General features: G+C 38.1%; 1 protein-coding gene across 1 annotated transcript in view; it reads right to left on the reverse strand.

Annotated features, from left to right (window-relative positions):
- Window positions 1-2,635: 2,635 nt before the first annotated feature.
- The window catches only part of plekhd1 (pleckstrin homology domain containing, family D (with coiled-coil domains) member 1), a 32,262-nt gene continuing 11,038 nt past the window's right edge, over window positions 2,636-23,859 (reverse strand). The window contains exons 4-13 of the mRNA XM_057860419.1: window positions 21,158-21,234; window positions 17,772-17,863; window positions 17,413-17,465; window positions 17,256-17,350; window positions 13,991-14,084; window positions 13,729-13,928; window positions 7,621-7,753; window positions 7,395-7,539; window positions 7,174-7,317; window positions 2,636-3,067 (exon numbers count right to left, since the gene is read on the reverse strand). Of these exons, the coding sequence (XP_057716402.1) occupies window positions 2,898-3,067; window positions 7,174-7,317; window positions 7,395-7,539; window positions 7,621-7,753; window positions 13,729-13,928; window positions 13,991-14,084; window positions 17,256-17,350; window positions 17,413-17,465; window positions 17,772-17,863; window positions 21,158-21,234 (1,203 nt within the window). The 3' untranslated portion in view covers window positions 2,636-2,897. The remainder of the gene's footprint in view (window positions 3,068-7,173; window positions 7,318-7,394; window positions 7,540-7,620; window positions 7,754-13,728; window positions 13,929-13,990; window positions 14,085-17,255; window positions 17,351-17,412; window positions 17,466-17,771; window positions 17,864-21,157; window positions 21,235-23,859) is intronic.

The raw sequence follows: 23,859 nt of genomic DNA on the forward strand, positions 1-23,859 counted from the left end.
TTTTTGTCTCTGTAGCTCTGCCACCTTTGCAGAATTCGCTCGAAAGCGTTAGCATCGACTTCCGTGTTTACAATGAATAGGGAAACGAGAAAGTGACGAATGCCGTAAAGCAGTTGGCATATTTGTAGTTTTTTGGGTTTTTTTGTTTTTTTTGTGGCAGGGTTCCTGCCACCCTCCTAAAAGTTAATTAGTGCCGGTGAAAACAATACAGACAGCCTCAAGATGTAAAAGAGGTGTCATTCAACTCGTTGTTAGTTGACATATCATCGCAAACAGTGGTGTTACCAGGATGCCAGGTGTGGGTGGGCATTAGTCTTACCTGGGGGGTAAAAAAAACAAACAAAAAAAACTACAATGCTCAAGTAGGTCGAAATCCAGCGTAGGGCTACTGCACCTTAAAATATGTTTTGTTTTCTCCTTGAGATAACTGTTGTTGTGATTTGGTCTAAACAAATAAAAGTTCATTTGACTTAGAACACATCCATTACTGAACAGTATGGACATGCAGGTGACAATGTTTTTTTTAGGTAACCTGTTGTGGTTCCTCGGTTTTATTATTATTATAATACAGGTAGTTATTCTTTGTTCGGCAGCCCGTTTGAGCTCAATTTGACCCCCTTAGAATGCTTCACAATGCACCAAAATCAGCAGGTAGGTCAAGACAGGTGTAATCTTCGATACCGTGTAAATACAAATTCCAAATACACTATTTAGCGCCCCCTAGCAATCATTCTTTGTCCCGCCGACGCTTTGAGCCCTACTTTGACCCCCTCAGAATGCTTCAAAACTCACCAAACTCAACAGCCAGGTGAACATTGGTGAAAACTTTGATAAAATGCAAAAACAAAAAAAAAACACAAAAAAACTCAAAATATGCGTAAATGTGTGCAGCGCCCCCTAGGAACAAAACCAACATTTTTTTTATTTTATTTTTTTTTAAAGACCAAATGTGAAGTAAGGTTGGCCAACTATGTTTTTGAATAATATCAATGGCTAAACAATTATAAGCATATTTTCGTTATTTTATTTTTTTTAACCCAACCCTCCCAGATTCTTTGTTTAACCCATAGCAACGCCCTTGACAACGAAAATGCTTGTCTTCGACAATCTTCGGAAATCTTCGGAAATTACGTCACACAGAGAACTGCGAGGGAAGTCCGACATAGAACAGTATTGCTTCTCGGAAAGATGCCACGGCGGTGTGTGGCGATGTATTGTTCTCAATGTAAATAAAAGTTGTATGAGTGGCCAAAGGATAGCAGGGCACGTAAAGGGACATTTTCGTTCGCATGAAGCGAATGAATTTCACGCCATCATCGAGTAGTGTTCTCTGCTACAAACACTTCGAAGATGCCTGCTTCCTCAACCCGTCTGCTTATGATCAAGGATTTGCAAAAAAGTAAGTATGATTTTTGGATAGATGACTGATGACTTTCTTAAAGCAGAGCTGCCGACTGTTGTGGAATGAACAGTAGAAGGTAGCGACATTAGCCGAAAGTTAACTCGAGGCAAAACCCCGATCGTGTTGTGGAATGAACAATAGAAGCTAGCGACGTTAGTCCAAAGCTAACTCGTGGCAATCCCCGATCATAGTTGTATTGAGTTTATTTTGCCTACACTTATAAATTCGTCAAAACTTTTCTTTTATCCCAGGCAATAGTAGGTGGTTTATTTACCTGACATGTTTTGGCGAACACTTCCGCCTTCGTCAGAGGGTCCAAAGGCGGAAGTGTTCGCCAAAACATGTCAGAAAAATACAAGCTAACGTCGCTACCTTCTACTGTTCATTCCACAACATTATCGGGGATTCGTCAAAACTTTTCTTTTATCCTAGGCAATAGTAGGTGGTTTATTTACCTGACATGCTTCAAATCATAAAAATAATAACAGCCTATATCTTACCAATCTTGTAATCTCGATGGGTCTTGTCTCCATTCCATGTCAGGTAGTCTGGCTACATTGTTTGCATCCTGATTAGCGTCTGGCTAATACATGTACGGTCCAACTTAAAATTCGAACCTCCTCCTCTTCCTCCACCTCTTCAAAAACTTGGATCTCCTCACTTGCGCTCGAGCTATCGCTTATATCGCTGTTTGAATCATTGTTTGAGGGGCTTTGTATGGCGGCAGTATGAAGCGCTGCCATCGCTGTTCTCGGTGTGACGTATCACTTCCGGGTTCGTCCCCTTTCAGGCTCGAACTTCGGAAACGCGATTATTTTGTCAAATATACAACATATAAATTATTTTTTCATGCTTTATTTGTTGGACAATATTTAATTACTTTAATTGTGGCCCTATTTGGCATTTTATGAAATTACTTCACATTTGGTCTTTAAGGTGAAAGACGAGGTGACAACGCAAAGGTTAAAACTTAGAACACATCAGTACTATATTAATGGGATACAATACGCAGTGCCCAGACTGCCGTGTTAGTATTACATCCAGTTTTCTTTGGGTGGGCAGAGCGCGTCACAAATGTTACAAAAATATTTTATAAAGAATGAATAGTTACATAGTGTTGCTTTAAGTAGATTCATTTTTTTAATCGAGTCCCACCACTAGAAATTAAAAGATCATTTTGATTTACATTTAATCAAAACTGAACTAAATTTATTGGAGAAAAACAAGGAAAAATCAGGATATGGTGTTATATTTAATGTTCTGTCAACAACAACAACAACAAAAATAAATCAACATTTATTTTTACTGGGTTTCCATGGACATCTGCTCCACTAAATTGTATATCTAACAGAATACTTCACTACAATATATCCCTAATGCTAACCATTGGCCATGTTGGTTGTTGACTATCTAAATCATCTTAATGTGATTTCCCTGGCATCTGAAACAAACATGGTCATGTCTACCTCCACACAGGGAAGTAGTCCGTCTGGCGTCAGTCTTGGTCGAAGCTGGTGGAGACATCCTTACGCGCTATGATTTTGTAGACGCTCTCCCGAAAGCTGCTATCGGTGGTGAGGCGGCGCGCTGTCTCCCTTAGCTCCTCCATGCTGCTACCCACGCCGCCGTCTAGGCTTGCTGTGGCGAACGACTTGGAGTGTTTTACTGGGGAGAAAGAGAGGACAAAAATTGAAAACAATTGTAATTCATTGAGAAAAATAAGCATAAAGATAAATTCAAATAGGTGTGGCCCGTGTGTGTTTTGCTCTTGAAATTTTATTCATTTTTTTGTTTTGTTTTATAAATCTCTTGCGACCTCACATAGCTTAACTCTTTGATCGCCATTGACTATAGACTTCATAATGATATTGACGGGACACAATCCCCAGACACTGCGCCACGCCTTCCCACACTCTCCTTCAGTCGGTCGAAGTCGGTCGTAGTTATTCTCAAACACATGCAGGGATCCAACGCTGGATTTAGGTTGAATAAGTACTGTATAAATAAGATAAATAAAATAAAATAAAATAAAATAAATAAATGAATAAGCTGTACCGCATACAAACGGGAAGGATTGTCTCAGGAGTGTTTTGTTCGAGGATTCAAGGTAATTATTATCTTTTTCGTACCATGCATGCACTTTGAAACGTGAAAAAAAATCAATGGGAGAACTTAACCGCTACGACATCGGTGTCATAATTCGCAATATATACGTAAAATAAATGCTAATTGTCCGTTTTTTGCTTTTAACTGAGAATCGAGACACTTTTAAATTCATATCTACAAAGAATTCAGGGATTTAAGAATTTATTCACAAGAATTTTCAAAGTAAAAAACTCCTAACTTTTCCCCCATCAAAGAAAATGAAATCGCTGATATGGGAATACTTCAGCTACAGAAAAGTTACAGACGGCTGTGGCCTAGAGGAGGAGGGCCAACCAACATGTAAAACATGTTTGCGGAGGGTGGCTGCCGAGGAGGCAATACCTCCAATATGATTTCGCATTTATACAACATTAAAGGTTAGTAAACACTATCATGAATGTTTCCAACCAGCTATGAGAGTTAACTCCAGTGTGTTTAGTGTGTCTAGTGGTGGTAAAACGTGTTTTTTTCTCTCTGGCAACTGTCTGTGTTGAGAAAGAGAGTGTGTGTATAATGTAAACATGATATGAGTCACACACACATGCTTTTCATGGAAAATAATTCAATGATTTTTGTTCTGATGGTAAGAATGTTGAGCCGTGGCTGTGGGTTTAAGTTCACCTAAAGGACTGCATTTATTGTAATTTTATTTAAAATATTTTGTTATTTTTTATTTTTATTTATTTTAATTTAAAATTATACTTATGTTCCAATTTGCTATTATGTTCTGAAAAATAAAAATCCTGTTCAATAGAAGAATTTTTTTTTTTTTTTTTTTAACCCAGATATCTCAAAGTAACCCATTTTAGAGCTGTAATTGCAATACAGTGATACAGTGAAACTGTGATATTTTGACTTAAGGTTATCATACTGCCAGAAAATCATACCGGCACATCCCTACTCAGTCCCCACATCAATCGCCACATCATTGTAACTTTCCTTTCAAAATTAAATGTTTGTTCTTGGGGTCGAATTTCAGTAAATTCATTTCCTCACAAAAGTGCGATTTATAATCCAGTGCAATTTTTTTTTTTTTTTCTTCTACGTCAATATGCCTTTTTTGGCTTGTGCGACTTATGCCGGAGCAAGTTATAGTCCGGAAAATATGGTATTTGTGCACATGCCTCCAGTCTTACACTGTAGTTTTAAATCCAGGTTGTGTTGTTTGGTGTATAATATAATGTCTTCAATGGACATGTCGTAACATATGCTGCTGGCTGCTGGTTTTTGCACCCCTGCAATTCTGTCAGATAATGCTCAATTTCACTCAGAAAATGATTGCGATTACAAATGCTTTGGTAGAAATATCTTCATTTATTTTGCTTGCAATTAAAAAAACACAACAGAGAGTGGGGAAAAAAATTAAATCATTATCATTTTCCACAAAACTCCCAAAATGGGCTGGACAAAAGTACTAACACCCCTTGAAAAATCATGCGATGCTTCTCTAATTTGTGTAATTAACAGCACCTGTTACTTACTTGTGGCACATAACAGGTGGTGGCAATAACTAAATCACACTTGCAGCCAGTTAAAATGGATTAAAGTTGACTTGAACTGCTGTCCTGTGTCCTTGTGTGTACCACATTGAGCATGGAGAAAAGAAAAAAAGAGAGAGAAGCGACAAAAGTAGAGCTTTTTGGGAAAAAGCATCAACATAGAGTTTACGGGGGGGAAATGAAGCCTTCAAAGAAAAGAACACGGTCCCCACAGTCAGACATGGCGGAGGTTCCCTGATGTTTTGGGGTTGCTTTGCTTACTCTGGCACTGGACTGCTTGACTGTGTGCATGGCATTATGAAGTCTGAAGACCAAGTGGCTAAAATTTCTTGCAGGAACTCCCCGACGTGAAGGTCGCCACGGAGCCAGAAATTTTATTTGTTTATTTATTTTTTCTTTCGTGTTTTTATTTTTTGGGGGGGAGGGTTCAAACCTCTTAAACTACTGAAATGCTAAGAAAACTGTTTTAGCACAGTTATTTCTATAACACATACAAAAACTGATTTTCATTCAAAATTGTATTTTTCAATGATTTGCAAAATAAAAGTTAACAAAAACAGCAATAACCCCAACCTCTATCTCCTAATTTTTATTTTCCCTCATTTCCTCACATACTTAATGCCAAATCTTAATTTTAACTACTTAAGAATATAGGATGTATATCAAAATTGAAGTTAATGTAAACATTTACTTTTTTCTTATAAATAATAAAGATATAAGTAACATACATTCAGAATAATTCGTACATATGACTTATATTATGCAGAGTGAAATGAAATATAGTTTGAACATTGACTTTTTTAAATCATAAGGAAATGAATAAGTAGCCTAACATAAATGAACAAATATAAGTCCAAAGTGCACATTGACAGCTAAGATGTTCTGAACCTCCCCATTAGAGCAAACAAAACTAAATATGATAAATAAGCCTCCTCAACTCTTTCGTTGCTCTTATAGATTTGATCCATTTTATGTTGCATTGCCCTTTTTTGTTGCATCAATTCAACCTTTTTTTTTTTTTTTTTTTTTTTGCTGTTCCAGAAAACATGTACATTTGAACCAATCAGAGCGAACTATGTCTGCTAATCACATGTCAGTATGTCAGCCAATTGAACGGATACATGAGTCTAGGCGTTTTGCTTTGCTGCGTGCATTCGCACATTCACGTGACCCATCATCGTCAGACTCAGATATCCGCAGCAGCTGGAGAAACCTCCATGCCGTCCGTGGAATAAAATAAATAATAAATATTGGTGGAAACGGATTACGCTACATAAGCACTTTATTATGCTAGTTGTTAACACTTGGTTATGTAAATCTGATGTTGGTAGATTGTTTTCTTCTTGGAGATGAAATGCATGTGTGGCAGCTTAGCATTTTTTTTTTAGCGTTTTGACAGTTGCCGTCATAGTTTCATAATCAAAGCACCGTGTACCGAAACAGCATTTCAGCCCTGAATTTTATACCGGAACTGCGTTCTGGCCCTGAATCTTATACCGGAACTGCGTTCCTGACCGTTCTGGCCCACTTTCACCCCAGCATAATTTAGGGCCCAGTGTGAGAAAGCTGGGTCTCCCTCAGAGGTCATGGGTCTTCCAGCAGGATAATGACCCAAAACACACTTCAAAAAGAACTAGAAAATGGTTTGAGAGAAATCACTGGAGACTTCTAAAGTGGCCAGCAATGGAGTCCAACCTGAATCCCATAGAACACCTGTGGAGAGATCTGAAAATGGCAGTTTGGAGAAGGCACACTTCAAATCTCAGTGACCTGCAGTAGCTGGCCAAAGAAGAATGGTCTAAAATTCCAGCAGAGCATTGTAAGAAACTCACTGACAGATACCCGAAGCGGTTGTTCGGAGTTATTTTGTCTAAAGGTTGTGCTACTAGGTATTAGGCTGACGGTGCCAATACTTTTGTCCGGCCCATTTTTGGAGTTTTGTGTAAAATAATAATGATTGTTTTTTTCTTGGGTTTTTAAATTGCAAGCAAAATAAATAAAGATATTACTACCAAAGCATTTGTAATTGCAATCATTTTCTGGGAGAAATTGAGCATTATCTGACAGAATTGCAGGGGTGCCAATACTTTTGGCCAGCAGTGTAGAATACTGTCAACGACGACTTACACCAGTGTCGTCTGGAGGCTCTCCTCTGGACCCGGCAACTTTTGATCCTGCGCGCCGCCGCCTTGTGGAGGTAGACTGCGTTTTTCATGATGGCCGGCAGCTTGGCTTCAATCTCGGCCGCGCAGATGCACTCCTCGAAGAACCCTGAGCGACACCACCGCCACCACGTCAGGACCACCTTCATAACCCGTCACATTGCTCCGCGTGCAAGGTCGACATACTCCTCAGCTGAGTGACGTCGCCCCTCATCCTCTGGTCTCGCTCACTGGTGCGATCAAGAGAGTCCAGGCCTTTCTCCAGGTCTTGCAAGGCCTCCTCGGCCTGCTTCAGCCTCTTCTCCAACTCCATGCGAGACTCCATTTCCGCCTGATGGGAAAGAAGTTATTTTCATTTCATTTTATAAAACTCCCTTTCTTTATGTTCTCTTTCTTCTGTTTCGATTTGGACCTGCAACTCAGCCTCCGTCTGCCGCTTGTCTGCGGTGAGCTGAGAAAGCGACTGTTGCAGCGTTTTGGCCTGCGACGAGTAGAACTCTCGCTCCTGTTGCAGGACTTCGGCCCGCTGCTGGTTCTCTCGCAGCCTGTGATGCCAAAACATGAGATTGTGTGAATGAAACACAGGACTTATCAAGTCCAAATACAGTCATTTTAACTTGTTAACATGTTGTTATTTTATTATTTTTAGTGTTGTAGTGCTTTAGTCACAGGTAAGGCACATATGTCCTCAAAGATATTTAGTTTCCAACAAGGGCATACGTTTGCATAGGGACGGTAGGGACATAACACTGCCAACTTTTTAAGATGATCAAATTGTCCCCACCAACTTTTAAGCAACCTTATTTGGCATTATATAATGACTTCAGTTATATAGGTAATTTAGATTGTCTTCCCATATGCCGTAAGGACAGAATTGACCCTACCATTATTGAGTGAATTATTTTCATTATGTTCAGATTTGCATTTATCCCATTTCACTTGTTGAATGTGCCAGTCCTTTTTCTTCCCTCAAATGCATGTTTGATTAGTTGATTACTTATACAACATGTTGACAACATGCCGCTTCCTCCGCCCCCTTCAAAGAGGAGGGATATTAGAAGTTTTTTTTTTCAGCCAGCAGCACCAGCAGCCACTGTAAGTAATGTAAAAAGACATTAATATTGTGGAGATGGGGAACACACGACACATTTTGCTACTGAAAATCTGACCTGCATCAGTTAGCTTAACATTTAACTGTGTGAATTTGCTAACCTGCAAAACTCGCGTAGGAAGCTGCTTAAAGAGAAGTATCCTCCTGTATGTGTTTTCTCCTTAAACTGTGAGAAATGTAGTGAACTGAGGTTTACTCACTTTTCGCCAATCGTCATTTTTGTTTTATTTATGTGGCCTTAAAACAGTCCAAAGGAGCTTTCATTTCATGTTGAGTTTGGCTGTGCTTGTGGACAAAAGCAGTTGTGTTTTATCTGAAGGAAGGATCCATTTTTATTTACAGTGTATCACAAAAGTGAGTACACCCCTCGCATTTCTGCTGATATTCAAGTATATCTTTTCATGGGACAACACCGACAAAATGACACTTTGACACAATGAAAAGTAGTCTGTGTGCAGTTTATATAATAGAGTTAATTTATTCTCCCAACAAAATAACTCAAAATATAGCCATTAATATCTAAACCCCTGGCAACAAAAGTGAGTACACTGCATAGAAACTACATACATCCCTAAATGTCAAAATTGAGTACTGCTTGTCATTTTCCCTTCAAAATGTCATGTGACTCGTTACAGGAGTGCTGTCAGCATTGCTGCAGAGATTGAAGAAGTGGGAGGTCAGCTTGTTAGTGCTCAGACCATACGCCGCACTCTACATCAAATTGGTGTGCATGGCTGTCACCCCAGGAGAAAGACTCTTCTGAAGACGGTACACAAGAAAGCCTGCAAGCAGTTTGCTGAAGACATGTCAACAAAGCACATGGATTACTGGAACCATGTCTTATGGTCTGATGAGACCATGGGACATGGTGCACAAGAAAGCCTGCCAGTCTCATCAGATCATAGGACATGGTTCCAGTAATCCATGTGCTTTGTTGACATGTCTTCAGCCAACTGTTTGCGGGATCCATGTGCTTTGTTGACATGTCTTCAGCAAACTGTTTGCGGGCTACGGGCAGGCTTTCTCGTGTACCGTCACAAGAAAGCTCGCCCGTCTCATCAGTCCATAGGACATGGTTCCAGTGATCAATGTGCTTTGTTGACATGTCTTCAGTAAACTGTTTGCGGGCTTCTTGTGTACCGTCTTCAGAAGAGGCTTCCTCCTGGGGTGACAGCCATGCACACCAATTTGATTTACAGTGCGGCGTATGGTCTGAGCACTAACAGGCTGACCCTCCACCTCTTCAATCTCTGCAGCAATGCTGACAGCACTCCTGTAACGAGTCACATGACATTTTGGAGGGAAAATGAATAGCAGTACGCAATTTGGACATTTAGGGATGTACGTAGTTACTATACGGTGTACTCACTTTTGTTGCCAGGGGTTTAGATATTAATGGCAATACAGTGATACCTCGGCTCACGAACGCTTAACCTCACGAACTTTTCGCCTCAAGAACATTAAATTCGCGAGCATATAGTCTCTGCTGACGAACTAGTTTTCGGCGGACGAACCAATTCACGCGGTCGAAAAGCGCCACGAGAAGCTGACGCACGCTCACGCGTCCCAGTTCGTCCCCTCACTTTCGTTGAGTGCGGACGTGGTTTGTGTTTGATAGAGATTTTGGACCATATTGAGTGTACTTTTGCTATTATGGGACCGAAAAAGAGTTACCTACAGTCCTTATGGAAGGTGACTCGTGTTACCAATTCGCCCTCGACTGGTAATTGGCGGTGCTTTCAGCTTCCCACCGTAGTGAGAAGTGGACCGGCGAGTCACGTTGGCTCGTTGTCGTCGGTTGTCTTCGGTTCGCCCGATTTCCTCTCCAGAAAGGTGGCGGCGTGCATACAAACACCCAGAGGCGTCGGATGGCTTTTATTAACAACCAAAAGCATGTGGTGGGCACAGCAGTGGAGTCTACGCTAACTGCGCACTTTGCCGGTAACACTCTCCTTCCAAACAGTAACTCCCTCCCGCCCTCCCTCCTCATCCCACTCCATTCCATCAAGCCATCAACTACCATCACAAAGGTAAATAAAACGACTTTATTATACAGTACAGTTTATTTCTTTAATTATAACACAATAGCACATTTATTATACATAAAATAAGGTATATTTTTGTGTAGTTTTAAGGCTTATTTAGTAGAAAATTATGTTTTATGGGGACCTGGGAACGGATTATTCTCATTTTAATGGTTTCTTATGGGAAATAAATGTTCGGAAGACGAACTTTTCGCCTTACACACACTTTCTGGGAACCAATTATGTTCGTGAGCTGAGGTATCACTGTATTTTGATTTATTTTGAGGGGGAAATAAATTAACTCTATTATATAAGCTGCACACAGACTACTTTTCATTGTGTTAAAGTGTCATTTTGTCAGTGTTGTCCCATGAAAAGATATACCCTAATTTTCGGACTATAAGCCGCTACTTTTTTCCCTCATTTTGAATCCTGCGGCTTATAGTCCAGTGCGGCTTATTTGTTGATTTATTTGGGTTAACAGGTAACACTTTATTTGACAGCGGCATCATAAGACTGTCATAAGAACATCATAATTATGACATGACACTATCATGGGCATTACTGAATGCTTATGACAGATGTCAATATGTGTCATGTGGCATATTATTTCACTAACTCCATTTATGTCCAGCTCAGATCTTTTACGGCCATTCAAAAGTGAGATAATTTGCTGGATGACACTAACCGACCTCTATTATAAGCATTCATTAATGCTTATGACATTGTCATGTAATAATTATGACTGTCATATGACAGTATTATGGCACCACTATCCAAGAAAATGTTACCAAATACCATAACTAGCAATTAATGAAACAACTGGAACAGTAACTGAAGAATTAATTAGCACAGAACATGATTGTTATTTACATCTCTAGCACAGCAATGCATGCCAGGAGGAATGTTGGATGACAACAGTGTTGAAAGCAGGTGGCAGCAGATGTTGACTGTCTCCCCCAAGGGAGCAGTAATGACCAAATGAAGCTTTTAGAAACAATAAGGCTTTGCACCCAATTGGTTCAAAGCTCAATGGTGGTTAATTTGGTCTCATGACAGTCTTATGTTGCCACTGTCAAATGAAGTTATACCAGTTAATATCTTTTGGTGTAACTATCCCATAATACAATGAGGACAACTGCGGCTTATAGTCCAGCGCGGCTTATCTATGAACAAATGACATTTTCGTGTCAAATTTGGTGGATGGCGGCTTATAGTCGGGTGCGCCTTATAGTCCAGAAATTACGGTACTTAAATATCTGCAGAAATGCGAGGGGTGTACTCGCTTTTGTGATACACTGTATTTTGTTTATTCCCTGACTACGAATTTTTTTCAGTTATATTTAATTAATTTATTTAGACAGACAATGTTGAGTGGTCTTAAGACATATGTTAATTTTTTGGCATTCCTGGATGTTTAACAGATTATTAACAAGTTTGTATTTCTTGTGTATGTTTAATGTAATTTAATTTATGTTCAAATATTGTAATTTAAATTTGCTAATAAAAACCAGACATTTATGTTTTCAAAATATTTCTTTTGTAGTTTTTAAAAAACAAAGGTTCTAATCGAACGGTTTATCACTTGACCAAAATACATATGAAAGTTAGCATAATTAAATACAGATTTATTTTGCATTGATTATTTACCCTATCAATTAATTCGGTTGATATTGTAAGAAATGTAGCCCTGACCCCCATTAACCCAATCAGTTTGGTCTTATTAATGTCCTGTCCCCAGCAAAAAGTGTACATGCATATTATGCTGTTATATCGTCCCTACCAATGTTGAGACCAAACCTACGCACTTGGTTCCCAAAAACCGGACCTATCCAAGATGACTGCCAGCTATGCATATAACTGTAAAAGAGGAATGCTTTTTAGTAGTATGATTGATGTCCAAATATGTGGTGTGTCCAGTCATCCTCTGCTAGGAATTTCAATGCGTTTATCACTTGTAGAATAACCATTCGTTCATTCGCTGCTAGCCCATCCACTTCAAATGGAATGGACGTCTAGTATCGGGAGCCAAAATATGGTACTGGTGCAACACTAGTAATTTTTGTCTTTATATTTAAATTTTTTTAAATGTAACTATTCTTCTATTTTTTTTACTTTTAAAATCTTGCATTTTTATTTTACATGGGAAAAAAAACAATAATTAAATGAAGTTTTTTTTTTCTTTTTTAATAACAGTGGTACCTCTTCTAACAAAATTAATTGGATCTGGAAGTAGTTTCGTAACCTGAAAATTCAGTGTAACAAATTGTATGCCTGATGTACTTGCATTTATATATAATGCATTACAAAATTTAAAAAACAACAACAACAACAACAGCTTTTTAATCGATAGAAGCCTGTCTGAAAGCTGACACTCGATCCTCGTGCTTGTGCAGCAATCAATGCCCTTTTTCCAATCGCGTGGCATCAGCAGATGGTGTCCAGGAGGGTTGAGAGGTTTCCCCGACAAGGGCCATGTTTGTTTGTTTTTTATTATTATTTTTTTTTAAATGAATAAATAGATATATTTTAATTTTAAAAAATAACGGTAAATAAAGGTAATTACCAGTAATCATTTTTATTTAATTCAGGATATTTTTATTTGTCTGAAGATTGTATGATTATCACTCTTATCTTTATTTAAGATATCATGATTCATGAAAATGATCCTATATACAATTTTAATGTCAATTGTGTGTTTGTCAAGCCCCTGAGGCTCTTTTGAATGTTTTGTAAATAAGTAATAATTTTTAAAATGAATAATTTACTCATACTTATAAACAGCTAAATGAGATCATTTTTGCTTTTGTTTTTCTTACAAAGTATATTAAACCTTTTAACGATTTTATATACAATTACTTAATAAAGCTAACTTGAATTCAAATTCAAAACTTTTTGAGGTTTAACAAATGCATTATTTTAATAAGAATTAAAAAAAATAATGAGCGAATAATTTACCACCATTAAAGAGTCATTATTGTTACTTGTGTTTATTTCTATTGAACTTTTATTTTGAAAGGTAATAAAGTTTGTTTTAAAAGAAGACATCCTTTACATCTTCACCCAACCAATAAAGGAATTCAAATATACTTACCTCGAATTGGACGTAAAGCACTGTCAATGGCAGTCAATGAGTTAAAGTAACAATAATTCCAACAGTGTAAAACAAATGATAAATAAAACTTTCAAAATGTTGTGCTAAAAATTGAAGCACAATTCAAATTTTCAATTTTTGACAATAACCTTCGCTAAATTTGCATGTTTTCCATCAAAATTTGGTTGACTTGAAATTTCAAGTTCTGCTTTTTCGTTTTTTACACTGTGTTATTTGGTTTTCCCAAATCTACAGTAGTTGTGAAGTAAACTACAAGTGTGAGCGTTTTACTTGTCGTCTGCCTGTTCCTTCTCCTTCAGAAGCAGCTTCATCTGTTCCTCGATGTGGTGCAGATCCTGCAGAAGGTCCTGGTTTCCAAGGTCCTTCCGGCTCTCCACCACATCTTCATCTTCTGCCTTCTCCTCTTCCTCCTCTTCACCCTCTTTGGCCTCCAGCAGCTCCAGAGTTCTCCTCTTCTCCTGGGAGAGTTGCTGCAAAAATAGATGAGAGGTTGAGCTCCTATCCCCGTCGTTCAGGTATAGCTGTCCAGTACCTCGATGGACTTCTGCAGCATGACCGTCAAACCGCTTAGCTCCTCCTTTTCGGTCTCCACGCCACGCAGAGACTGAGCCGTGTCGTCCAAGTCGCTGCCAGAAACCCAAGAAGATAACAACAGACCAGTTTTTGAAAATTAATGTAAATATATGACATATCACAGAGAGGGCATTTCACATTTTGCTACCTGACATAGCAAAATAAGTTTAATTGAAAGATTTTTTTTTGAACAACAAAAGGGCAATAATAGTTAACGCAGTCAAAATTTTCAAAAGTGACATTTACAGTCACATACAGAAAGAAAGAAAAAATAGGCCCATGAAATAATTTTGTAATATTACGAGATTTAAGTCATACGTTGTATATTTCGATTTATATCTTGTAATATAAGATTACAGGAAAAAAAAAGTCATAATATTACAAAAAATAAGTGTTATGCTCGTAATATATTGACTTGAATGTCATAAATTATGATTTATTCTCATAAATTTGTCTTAAATCTCTCAATAATATGACTTAAATCTCATAATATTATGATGATCTTGAAAGTTAAATCTTGTAATATCACAACTTAAATCTCTTAATATCATAACTTTATTATAGTAGACTTATTTTTTCCCCCTTTATTTGTGTAGCCCTATTAGTCTGCATACCCGTCAACCCGAGGCCGTTGGCAATCTTACAAATAATGATGTATGCCCTTACAAATTGGTGACTAATCTTACAACGTCGTATATAGCATGCAATATGAAACAAAAATAAAACTTAATTTTTAAAGTAATATGAATTCATTGGTAATATTGTAACATATAACCTGGTGCAATCAAAGAATCTCTATCTTCAGCTACATCATGAATACTAAAATTTAACAGTGACTTTTGTTATAATTGTATGTAGCACTTTTGGCAATTTCTATCATGTCTTTTGATGGCTGCACTTCAGCTCGCAATTCAGTTTGACTTGAAGGTAGTTCGTTAGTGTGTCCAATTATAAGTTAAAAAGGTCAATTGATAAAATGGACTTACCATTGCAATCACTGAGTCAGGGAACATTTCTTTAGCTAATTCTGAGAAGTGTTCAACAATAGTTGCGGGCAAATTGTGTTCGGCAACAAATTAGCAGAATCAAAACTCCGCTTGCGTCACTTTTCATTCTGCAGACTTCATCTTTATGACCAGTGTTGTTACTTTTAAAAAGTAATTAATTACAGTTACAATTTTATAGGGTTGTTCCGATCATGTTTTTTTGCTCCCGATCCGATTCCGATCGTTTTAGTTTGAGTATCTGCCGATCCCGATAGTTCCCGATCCGATTGCTTTTTTTTTGGCTCCCGATTCAATTCCAATCATTCCCGATAATTTTTCCCGATCATATACATTTTGGCAATGCATTAAGAAAAAAATGAATAAAGCTCGGACGAATATATACATTCAACATACAGTACATAAGTACTGTATTTGTTTATTATGACAATAAATCCTCAAGATGGCATTTACATTATTAACATTCTTTCTGTGAGAGGGATCCACGGATAGAAAGACTTGTAATTCTTAAAGGATAAATGTGACTTTGTATATTGTGACTAAATATTGCCATCAAGTGTATTTGTTGAGCTTTCAGTAAATGATACTGTAGCCATTTAACTTTTGCCCAAATGCATGATGGGAAGTGCAACCATGACTGTGTGTCGTGGTACCAATTGATATATCTTCTCTGCGTTGGGAAATAACATAGGGTGTTAAGAAAAAGATCAACTACTACCTTTCTTCCCCACATTGCTTCCCACGATTATTCTAATCATTGGGAGAGGGATTGTGAGGCTTTAGCCATTTAAAAAAAGGCTCCAAAGGCTGCCAAAATTAACTCTACTCATTTAACGCTGCCTTATAGCTTTATATGCTGTATGAGTAAAACGGCGTCATTATAAATTGAATGTGACAATGTGTGAGTGGGTCGTGCAGCGCATGCGTTAATTGCGTTAAATCTTATAACATGATAAATGTAAAAAATATTAATTCTCGCCGTTAACGCGATAAATTTGATAACCCTACCTTAAGCTTAAACTGAAGACTCTGGTAGAGTGTAACAAACTAAGTCTGTAACGTTAAATACAATTAGAAAACGATTTAATTTAAAAATATATATATATTAAAAAAAGGCATGTCCGATATTTTTTTGCCGATTCCGATACTTTGAAAATGACGTGATCGGCATCTAGTAAAAATAACTATACTTGTTTGTATAATGTACAGTGTACTGTAAATGAAACGCAAAATAAACATAATAAAATAAGCAATCCAATACAGTAAAATTTACAATGTAAAGGTGCTGAAAATATGTTTTTTTCGGCGTAGATTTTTTTTTACAGTGTATTTTTTATGTCCCAAAAATGCAAGGAGCAATCTCTAGCTTGCAGCTGCAAGGCTCAATCCTCCCCCACCTCAGTGCTCAGTGTAGGTGAGTTAGCTGTGCAACACTGAACCCCATCGAAAAAAACAGTCGCTGGTATGGGTATACGTCAGCTACAGAAAAGTTACAGACGGCCACGGCTTAGAGGAGGAGGGCCAACCGACGTCTAAAACATGTTTGTGGAGGGTGGCTGCTGAGGAGGCAATACCTCCAATATGATTTTGCATTTATACTAAATTAAAGGTTAGTAAACATTTTTATGAACGTTTCCCACCAGCTACGAGAGTTAACTCCAGTGTGTTTAGTGTGTTTAGCAGTGATAAAATGTGGTGTTGAGAAAGAGTGTATAATGTAAACATGATACGAGTAACACACATGTGCTTTTTATGGAAAATAATTCAATCATTTTTCTTCTGATGGTAATAATGCTGAGCTGTGGCTGTTGTTTTAGAATATTTCAGTTATTTTTCAAAAAATTTTTAACTTAACATTATACTTATGTTCCAATTTGCTAATATGTTTTGAAAAATACAATAAAAATCCTGTTCAATGGGAAAAAAAAGTATTTATTTATTTATTAAACACAGCAATCTCAAAGTAACACTGTAATTGAAATAACGTGAAACTGTTATATTTTGGCATACGGTTATCATACCGTCAGAATCTCATACCGGCTCATATCTAGTGACCCTTTTGTTTTTGATCCCCTGATTGAATAATAATTAGACATAAACCACCCCACTCGTTCAGAACAAAATCTTGATCGGAATGGGTTTAGAATATTTCAAATGGGGTGCGTACATGAAACCCTTTTATTGCAATCAGGCTTTTAATCTGAATTGACACTTCCTTACAGTTTGATTTGCTCCTGCTCGGCCTTGAGCTCCTGCACGACTTCCTCGTACTTCATCTTCTCCTCCTCCAGAACCTGATTGAGACGCTCCAGCTCCTTTAAGGACGCACGTAACGGTGAGCATGTGTCCAGAAAAAAATGAGAGTCACACGTCTTACTTCTCTTTGCGCTCGCTGGTGGGTGAGCTCTTCTGTCTCCTCCATCAGCTTATCTGCAGGAGGAAAAGGTCGGATGGCTTCAAGAAGATTTCCTCTCACAAATACTGGACTGTCTCAGAAAATTAGAATACACAATATTCTAATTTTTTGAGACAGTCCTGTGTATATATACAGGACTGTCTCAGGAAATTAGAATACACAATATTCTAATTTCCCGAGACAGTCAGGAAATTAGAATATTGTGTATTCTAATTTCCTGAGACAGTCCTGTATATATACACAGGACTGTCTCAAAAAATTAGAATATTGTGTATTCTAATTTTCTGAGACAGTCCAGTAGGCTCAGAAAAAGAAATTACCCAAGTACTCCTGCTTCTCCTTGGCCAGCTGGAGCCCTTGAGCTTCCAGACTTTCAATCATGGCCTCCCCCAGCTGGGCGTTCTTCCACGTGCTGGGGGGGAAAATAACACCAGCAGTCACCTAAAATACAAAATACCGCCTTGACTTACGAGCCGCCCGTCTAAGGAGTTTTTGGAGATACCAACCAAAGAACAGAAGATTTTTTTCGCTTGGGTTTGAGAGAAAAAAATTGAAGTGCTGTATGGTAGTGGCAAGAAAACAAATCTTTTACAGCCCACCTCACAGAGTTTGTGTTGTGGTAATTAGTTAAAGAGGGATATTGAAAACACATTTTGATGGCAATAGTTGTCCAATCCACTTCAATCTATGGATCGGACGTCCATTGACGTCAATGGTGCCCAAAAAGGTACCGGTATGTAAGGTCATAAGAGATTTCTACAACCAACACAAACCACTTATTTGAATTTCTGTCATTATTTTTCTTTTCTTCAATTTACTTCAATGTATTTTCCTGAAGTTTTCATTTTTTTGTATGAATTTTATTTTATTTTGGATTATATATATGTACATATATATACAGTGCCCTCCATAATTATTGGATTTATAATAATTATGTGTTTTTTAGCTTCTAGTATTTTTTTTTCTAAATAATATGGGACCTTAATGGAAAAAAAGAGAAAAATCCAACCTTCAATACAAGTGCATTTATTCAGTGGGGAAAAAATCCCACATAAAGAAATAATTATTTGACATCAAATAATGTGTGTCACAATTATTAGCACCCCTGGTATTAATGCTTTGTACAACCCCCTTTTGCCAACAAAACAGCACCTAATCTTCTCCTATAATGTTTCACAAGATGGGAAAAGACAGAAAGAGGGATCTTCAGCCATTCCTCTTTGCAGAATCTCTCTAAATCATCCAGAGACCCGGGTCCTCTCCTCTGTACTCTCCTCTTCAGCTCACCCCACAGGTTTTCAATGGGGTTGAGGTCTGGGGACTGAGATGGCCATGGGAGGAGCTTGATTTTGTGTCTGGTGAATCATTTCTGTGTAGATTTGGCCATATGTTTAGGGTCAATGTCTTGCTGAAAGACCCAGTGACGACCCATCTTCAGCTTTCTGGCAGAGGGCAACAGATTTTGATTTAAAATGTCCTGGTATTTCAAAGCATTCATGATGCCATGCACCCTAACAAGGTTCCCAGGGCCTTTGGAAGCGAAACAGCCCCACCCCCCATACTTCACAGTGGGTATGATGTGCTGTATACACGCCAACAAGCTGTTTGGGAGGCATGCATGGAGAAAACCTTTCCTCACTCACAATCATAAACGCAAACGTCTGGAGTTAGCCAAGTGGTATTGGGGTTTCAACTGGGACCATGTGCTTTGGTCAGATGAGACCAAGATTGAGATTTTTGGCAGCAAACACTCTAAGTGGGTCTGGCATGCCACGAAAGATGCGCATGCTGAAAAGAAGCTAAAAAACGCATAATTATTATAAATCCTTTTTTTTTTTTTTTTTTTTTTTTTTTTTTTAAATCATTGATGGCTTTTTTCAATTTATGGGTGAGCGGAGTGAGAGAGGAAGTGGGAGAGAGATTTTTTTTGCCTATCACAAAATACGTGAGGACAACATTAATACTAAAATTGGATATCAAATGGGGACATAAAAATATTGTCCCGTGGGCCACAATTTGCCTGGTACACCAGACTCACCGCTGTTCCAGCTATTGAGTCTGGCCACCATTCACGCGGATACAATTTCCAGGGCAGAGCAAGCCACAGCAAACAGACAGCGGAGTGGACCAATCAGCGACGGGCAGACGTGACGTTAGTAAAATGACGAGGGAAGGACGAGGGACTTGCGCGCAGGAGTAAACATACGAAGAGAGCGGAGTTTATTCAACATGGCTAGCGCGAGACAGACTGTTGTCAATGACTCGTGTCGATGTGTTTTTGGTCATTTAAAACTGATTTTACCGTGGATTGGAACATATTCTTGGCTCTCCCGTTCACCATCTGTGTTGTTGTGGAGACAACTTTCGACGCGCAAGAATGACGTTGCTCGTTAAGAACACGTCACGCAAATAAACGAATCTGATTTGCCGATTGATTTTGTACCTGCTCGAGAGGCCGTTAATGGGCTTTGAAAAATACAGGGAGAATAGTCTGGCAGAGCCAGGCATGGCCACAATTGGCCCCTGGACCAGGGCTGTCAACAGACTTGCAGGGGTGTAGTGTGATGTGACATAATATAAACAAACAATTTCCATCTATTGTCCCTACAATAGATGGCTGCAGTCAGGGTTGTTAATCTTACATTGAAAAAGTAATTGCATTAATAACTCAGTTACCTGAATGTAAGAGTAATTAGTTACTTGGCAAAGTAACTGGTGATAATTTTCATTTTTTTTTTTTCTCCCAAAAAAAAAAAAAAAAAACTAAAAAAAATATCAGGTCACACAATGTAACTAGCCATGCTCTCCATTGAGCGTGAGCTTGCTCAAAAACTGGATTTCACTGATGTTATTAATGACTTTGCTGTCAAAAAATCTGGCCGCATCACTGCTTGAGGGCTTGATAACCCCAGGGATGTGGAGCACAGGATGTTTGGTTATACTGTTTTGTTGCCTAGCAAGCAGGCATAGCACTCTCAGTTGTATTGCATTGTAGCCTATTGTAGCCATCTATTGTAGGGACAATAGATGGAACTTGTTTGTTCATATTGTGTCACATCACACGACAGTCTGTTATATTTAACTGTCCATCTTGAATTAAATAATTTGAAAATTTCCGCTGTCATTGCTTGCAAAGCGTTAAAAGTACTGCGTATGTTGTCGTGAAAAGCCGGTGGCACAGGTAGGGTGGGATGGGGGGGGCCCTATAATGGTCTCTTGTCCCCGGGCCTCTGCTAGTCTGTTGATAGCAGTGGATGCGCGCACCGCGCTCATATTTTTCAATTATCTCCATCTTAGTTTCAATGGTAAGCGTCACCATCTTCCTTTTTTCACCACCATTCTTGGAACCTATGTTGATTTCTCTCACAAGAAAATCAGCTGTGGCTCCATCTTGCGGAAAAACAAAGAAATTGGGGCGCTGTCATAAATCGTCATATTTCGAGCATCGGATGTAGAAACAAATTGCAAGTCAAATTTCATGTCGGATGTTGAAAAGATCGTGTGTCGAGGTACCACTGTATGACAATGTAAGTATCAACAGTTTTTCAGATAACTATAGCCTAACAAACACAAAATAGCAGGCTGTCAGTGGTCATAGTGAAAAAAATACATATTGGTCACACTTTAGTCGCAGGCCTAGTCAAACTTTGAAAAAAGTGAAACTTTTAGTCTGGAAAATACGGTAATAATGAAGATCGTTTCTTACACTTTTCCAGACTCCTGCAGCATCTCCAGCCAATGCAGCTGCTCCTCCTCAGACTCGGCAGCCATCACAATTGTGCCCTGCTTGACACAACAGAGAATTATTTTGAGCTTTTAACCTGACTCTTAAAAAAAGATCACTCAATTTTTTTTTTTTTTTTCGTGAATTGTAATATTACGACGGCTGCATGGTGGTTAGCACGTCCATCGCACAGTTCTGAGATTGTTGGTCCAATCCCAGCTTTGGCATCACTGTGTGAAGTTGTTTTTCTATATGTGCCGACTGCCAACCAGTTCAGGGGGTACCCTGCCTCCTGTCCATTGTTATCTGGGACAGGCTTCAGCACCCCCGTGACCCTCGTGAGGATAAGCGGCTCAGAAGACGAATAAATAATGTAATGGATTTAGTTTTGTATGTGGCTTTATTCTGGCAATATTAAGACTTTTTTGCCCCTATAGTACACGGCTCGGAAGCTATGTCTCGTAAGCCGTATCTGGCTGTTTGACGAGTGCGTCTGGCTCCATAATCTTAAATGTGTGACCCTGACCAGCCGGCTTGACATGAACGAGCTGTTATGAGCTGATGGTACATTCACACATTGATCTTGGACACTTCACTTCAGGAATACTGGTGAGTGCACAAATGAGCAACAATTGCAACACCCCAAGTAACGATATCAGGCTTTCGTTGTTGTTTTCTTAAGATTTCTTTCAATCAACTCGGCAACTACTCGTAAAAGCTGTGCATGACATCACACACACTCCTGTGTAATGCGTTCAAATGCGTTCACAAAAAAAAAAAAGAGTGCTCACAAAACGGACTCTGATAAGCTAGCAACAGAATATACAGTATAGTTAGAATATACAGTTTATGGCGGAAAACACTCAGGTGACGAAGTTCCGCTCTGAGACCCCCAATTTGGCCAAATTTTAAAATTGTCCTATATGCATCTGTGATACATCATTGGGAAGCTTAAAATATCAATTTTCAGGGGGAAGAAACATTTTGAACAGGAGGGCATTTAAAAAAAAATACATTTTTTTAAACTGCAAAATCCTAACTGGAGGTAAGCACACGAAAGAGCATAAATAAAGACGCCATGATTTTAACGAAATATTATTGCGTACTTACCTCTTTTCGATCCAAAAACTACATGTAGCATGTATCACCGAGTGTCGAGACACAGCTGTCAATGGTCACAGCCGGATTTTTGGGGGATTTTATGGGTGAAACTTGGTAATATAACAAGGGTCGCGATGCAGAAATCGCAGACATCAAGGAGTGGTGGAGATTTTCTTTTTCATATATTTACCCTTTTAAACGTTTTTTTCAATTTTTCCTTGTTTGGTTCGATTATTTATCATCTAACATATCGGGGAATATGCGACAGTATAATTTTTTTTTTTTTTAAATACAATTAAGGGATAGTTATGAGGTAGATATCCGTGACCTTTTTACAGACGCCATTTTTTTCATTGTGAGGTAATTTGTTTAAAAGTTTAAAATATGCGAGTGAATAATATTTTAAAGTCTTTTTTTTAAGGGCTGTCAAAATTATCGCGTTAACGGGCGTTAATTAATTTTTTTAATTAATCACGTTAAAATATTTGACGTAATTAACGCAGTCCCCCCGCTCAGATTTAAATGACAGTACAGTGAACTGGTTGTTTATTGTGTTTTATGGAGTTTTGCCGCCCTCTGCTGGCGCTTGGGTGCGACTGATTTTATAGGCTTCAGCACCCATGAGCATTGTGTAAGTAATTATTGACATCAACAATGGCGGGCTACTAGTTTATTTTTTTATTGAAAATTTTACAAATTTTATTAAAACGAAAACATTAAGAGGTGTTTTAATACAAAATTTTTATAACTTGTACTAACATTTTTCTTTTAAGAACTACAAGTCTTTCTATCCATGGATCGCTTTAACAGAATCTCAATAATGTTAATGCCATCTTGTTGATTTATTGTTATAATAAACAAATAGTCCTTATGTACTGTATTTTGAATGTATATATCCATCTTGTGTCTTATCTTTCCATTCCAACAATAATTTACAGAAAAATATGGCATATTTTATAGATGGTTTGAATTGCGATTAATTGCGATTAATTACGATTAATTAATTTTTAAGCTGTAATTAACTCGATTAAAAATTTTAATCATTTGACAGCCCTACTTTTTTTTTTACTAAATATTAGACATAAATGAATGATTCTAAGCTAAAAATGACAGACATTTCAAATAATATAATTACTAAGCTTCTTTTTATGGCTGGGTTGAAACAAAAGCGGTTGCGCGACATCTGTAAACGGGGGTTTCCATGGTAAAACGGACAAATTGAAAATAGTTCGGGGGCTTAATGCGCCATGAATCTGCTATTGCAGCATCTACGTAGACGTATTGTTCTATCAAACACAACAGTTCTTTTGGCTTAAAATAAAGCAGTTTATTTTAAAGAGGGGTGCTAGAGCAGAAACAGTTATTTGTTAGCTTCGGAGCTCTGAAGTAGCTAAGCTAGCGCGAGTCAATAGTGGTTGAAATCAAGTCCATCAATTAATTAAAACCCCACTAACTCGAAAATTAAGCCTTATGTGAAAAATTCTGATCTTGCTCTTTAAATTCAATTATCAGAAAGTAATTACACGCGATGACATTTTTCTGTTGTCATTCTTATGTTGAGGCAGCAAAGAGAAAAACAGTTA

Source organism: Corythoichthys intestinalis, chromosome 15, assembly GCF_030265065.1.
Source record: "Corythoichthys intestinalis isolate RoL2023-P3 chromosome 15, ASM3026506v1, whole genome shotgun sequence".
In the NCBI taxonomy this organism is placed as follows: Eukaryota; Metazoa; Chordata; class Actinopteri; order Syngnathiformes; family Syngnathidae; genus Corythoichthys; species Corythoichthys intestinalis.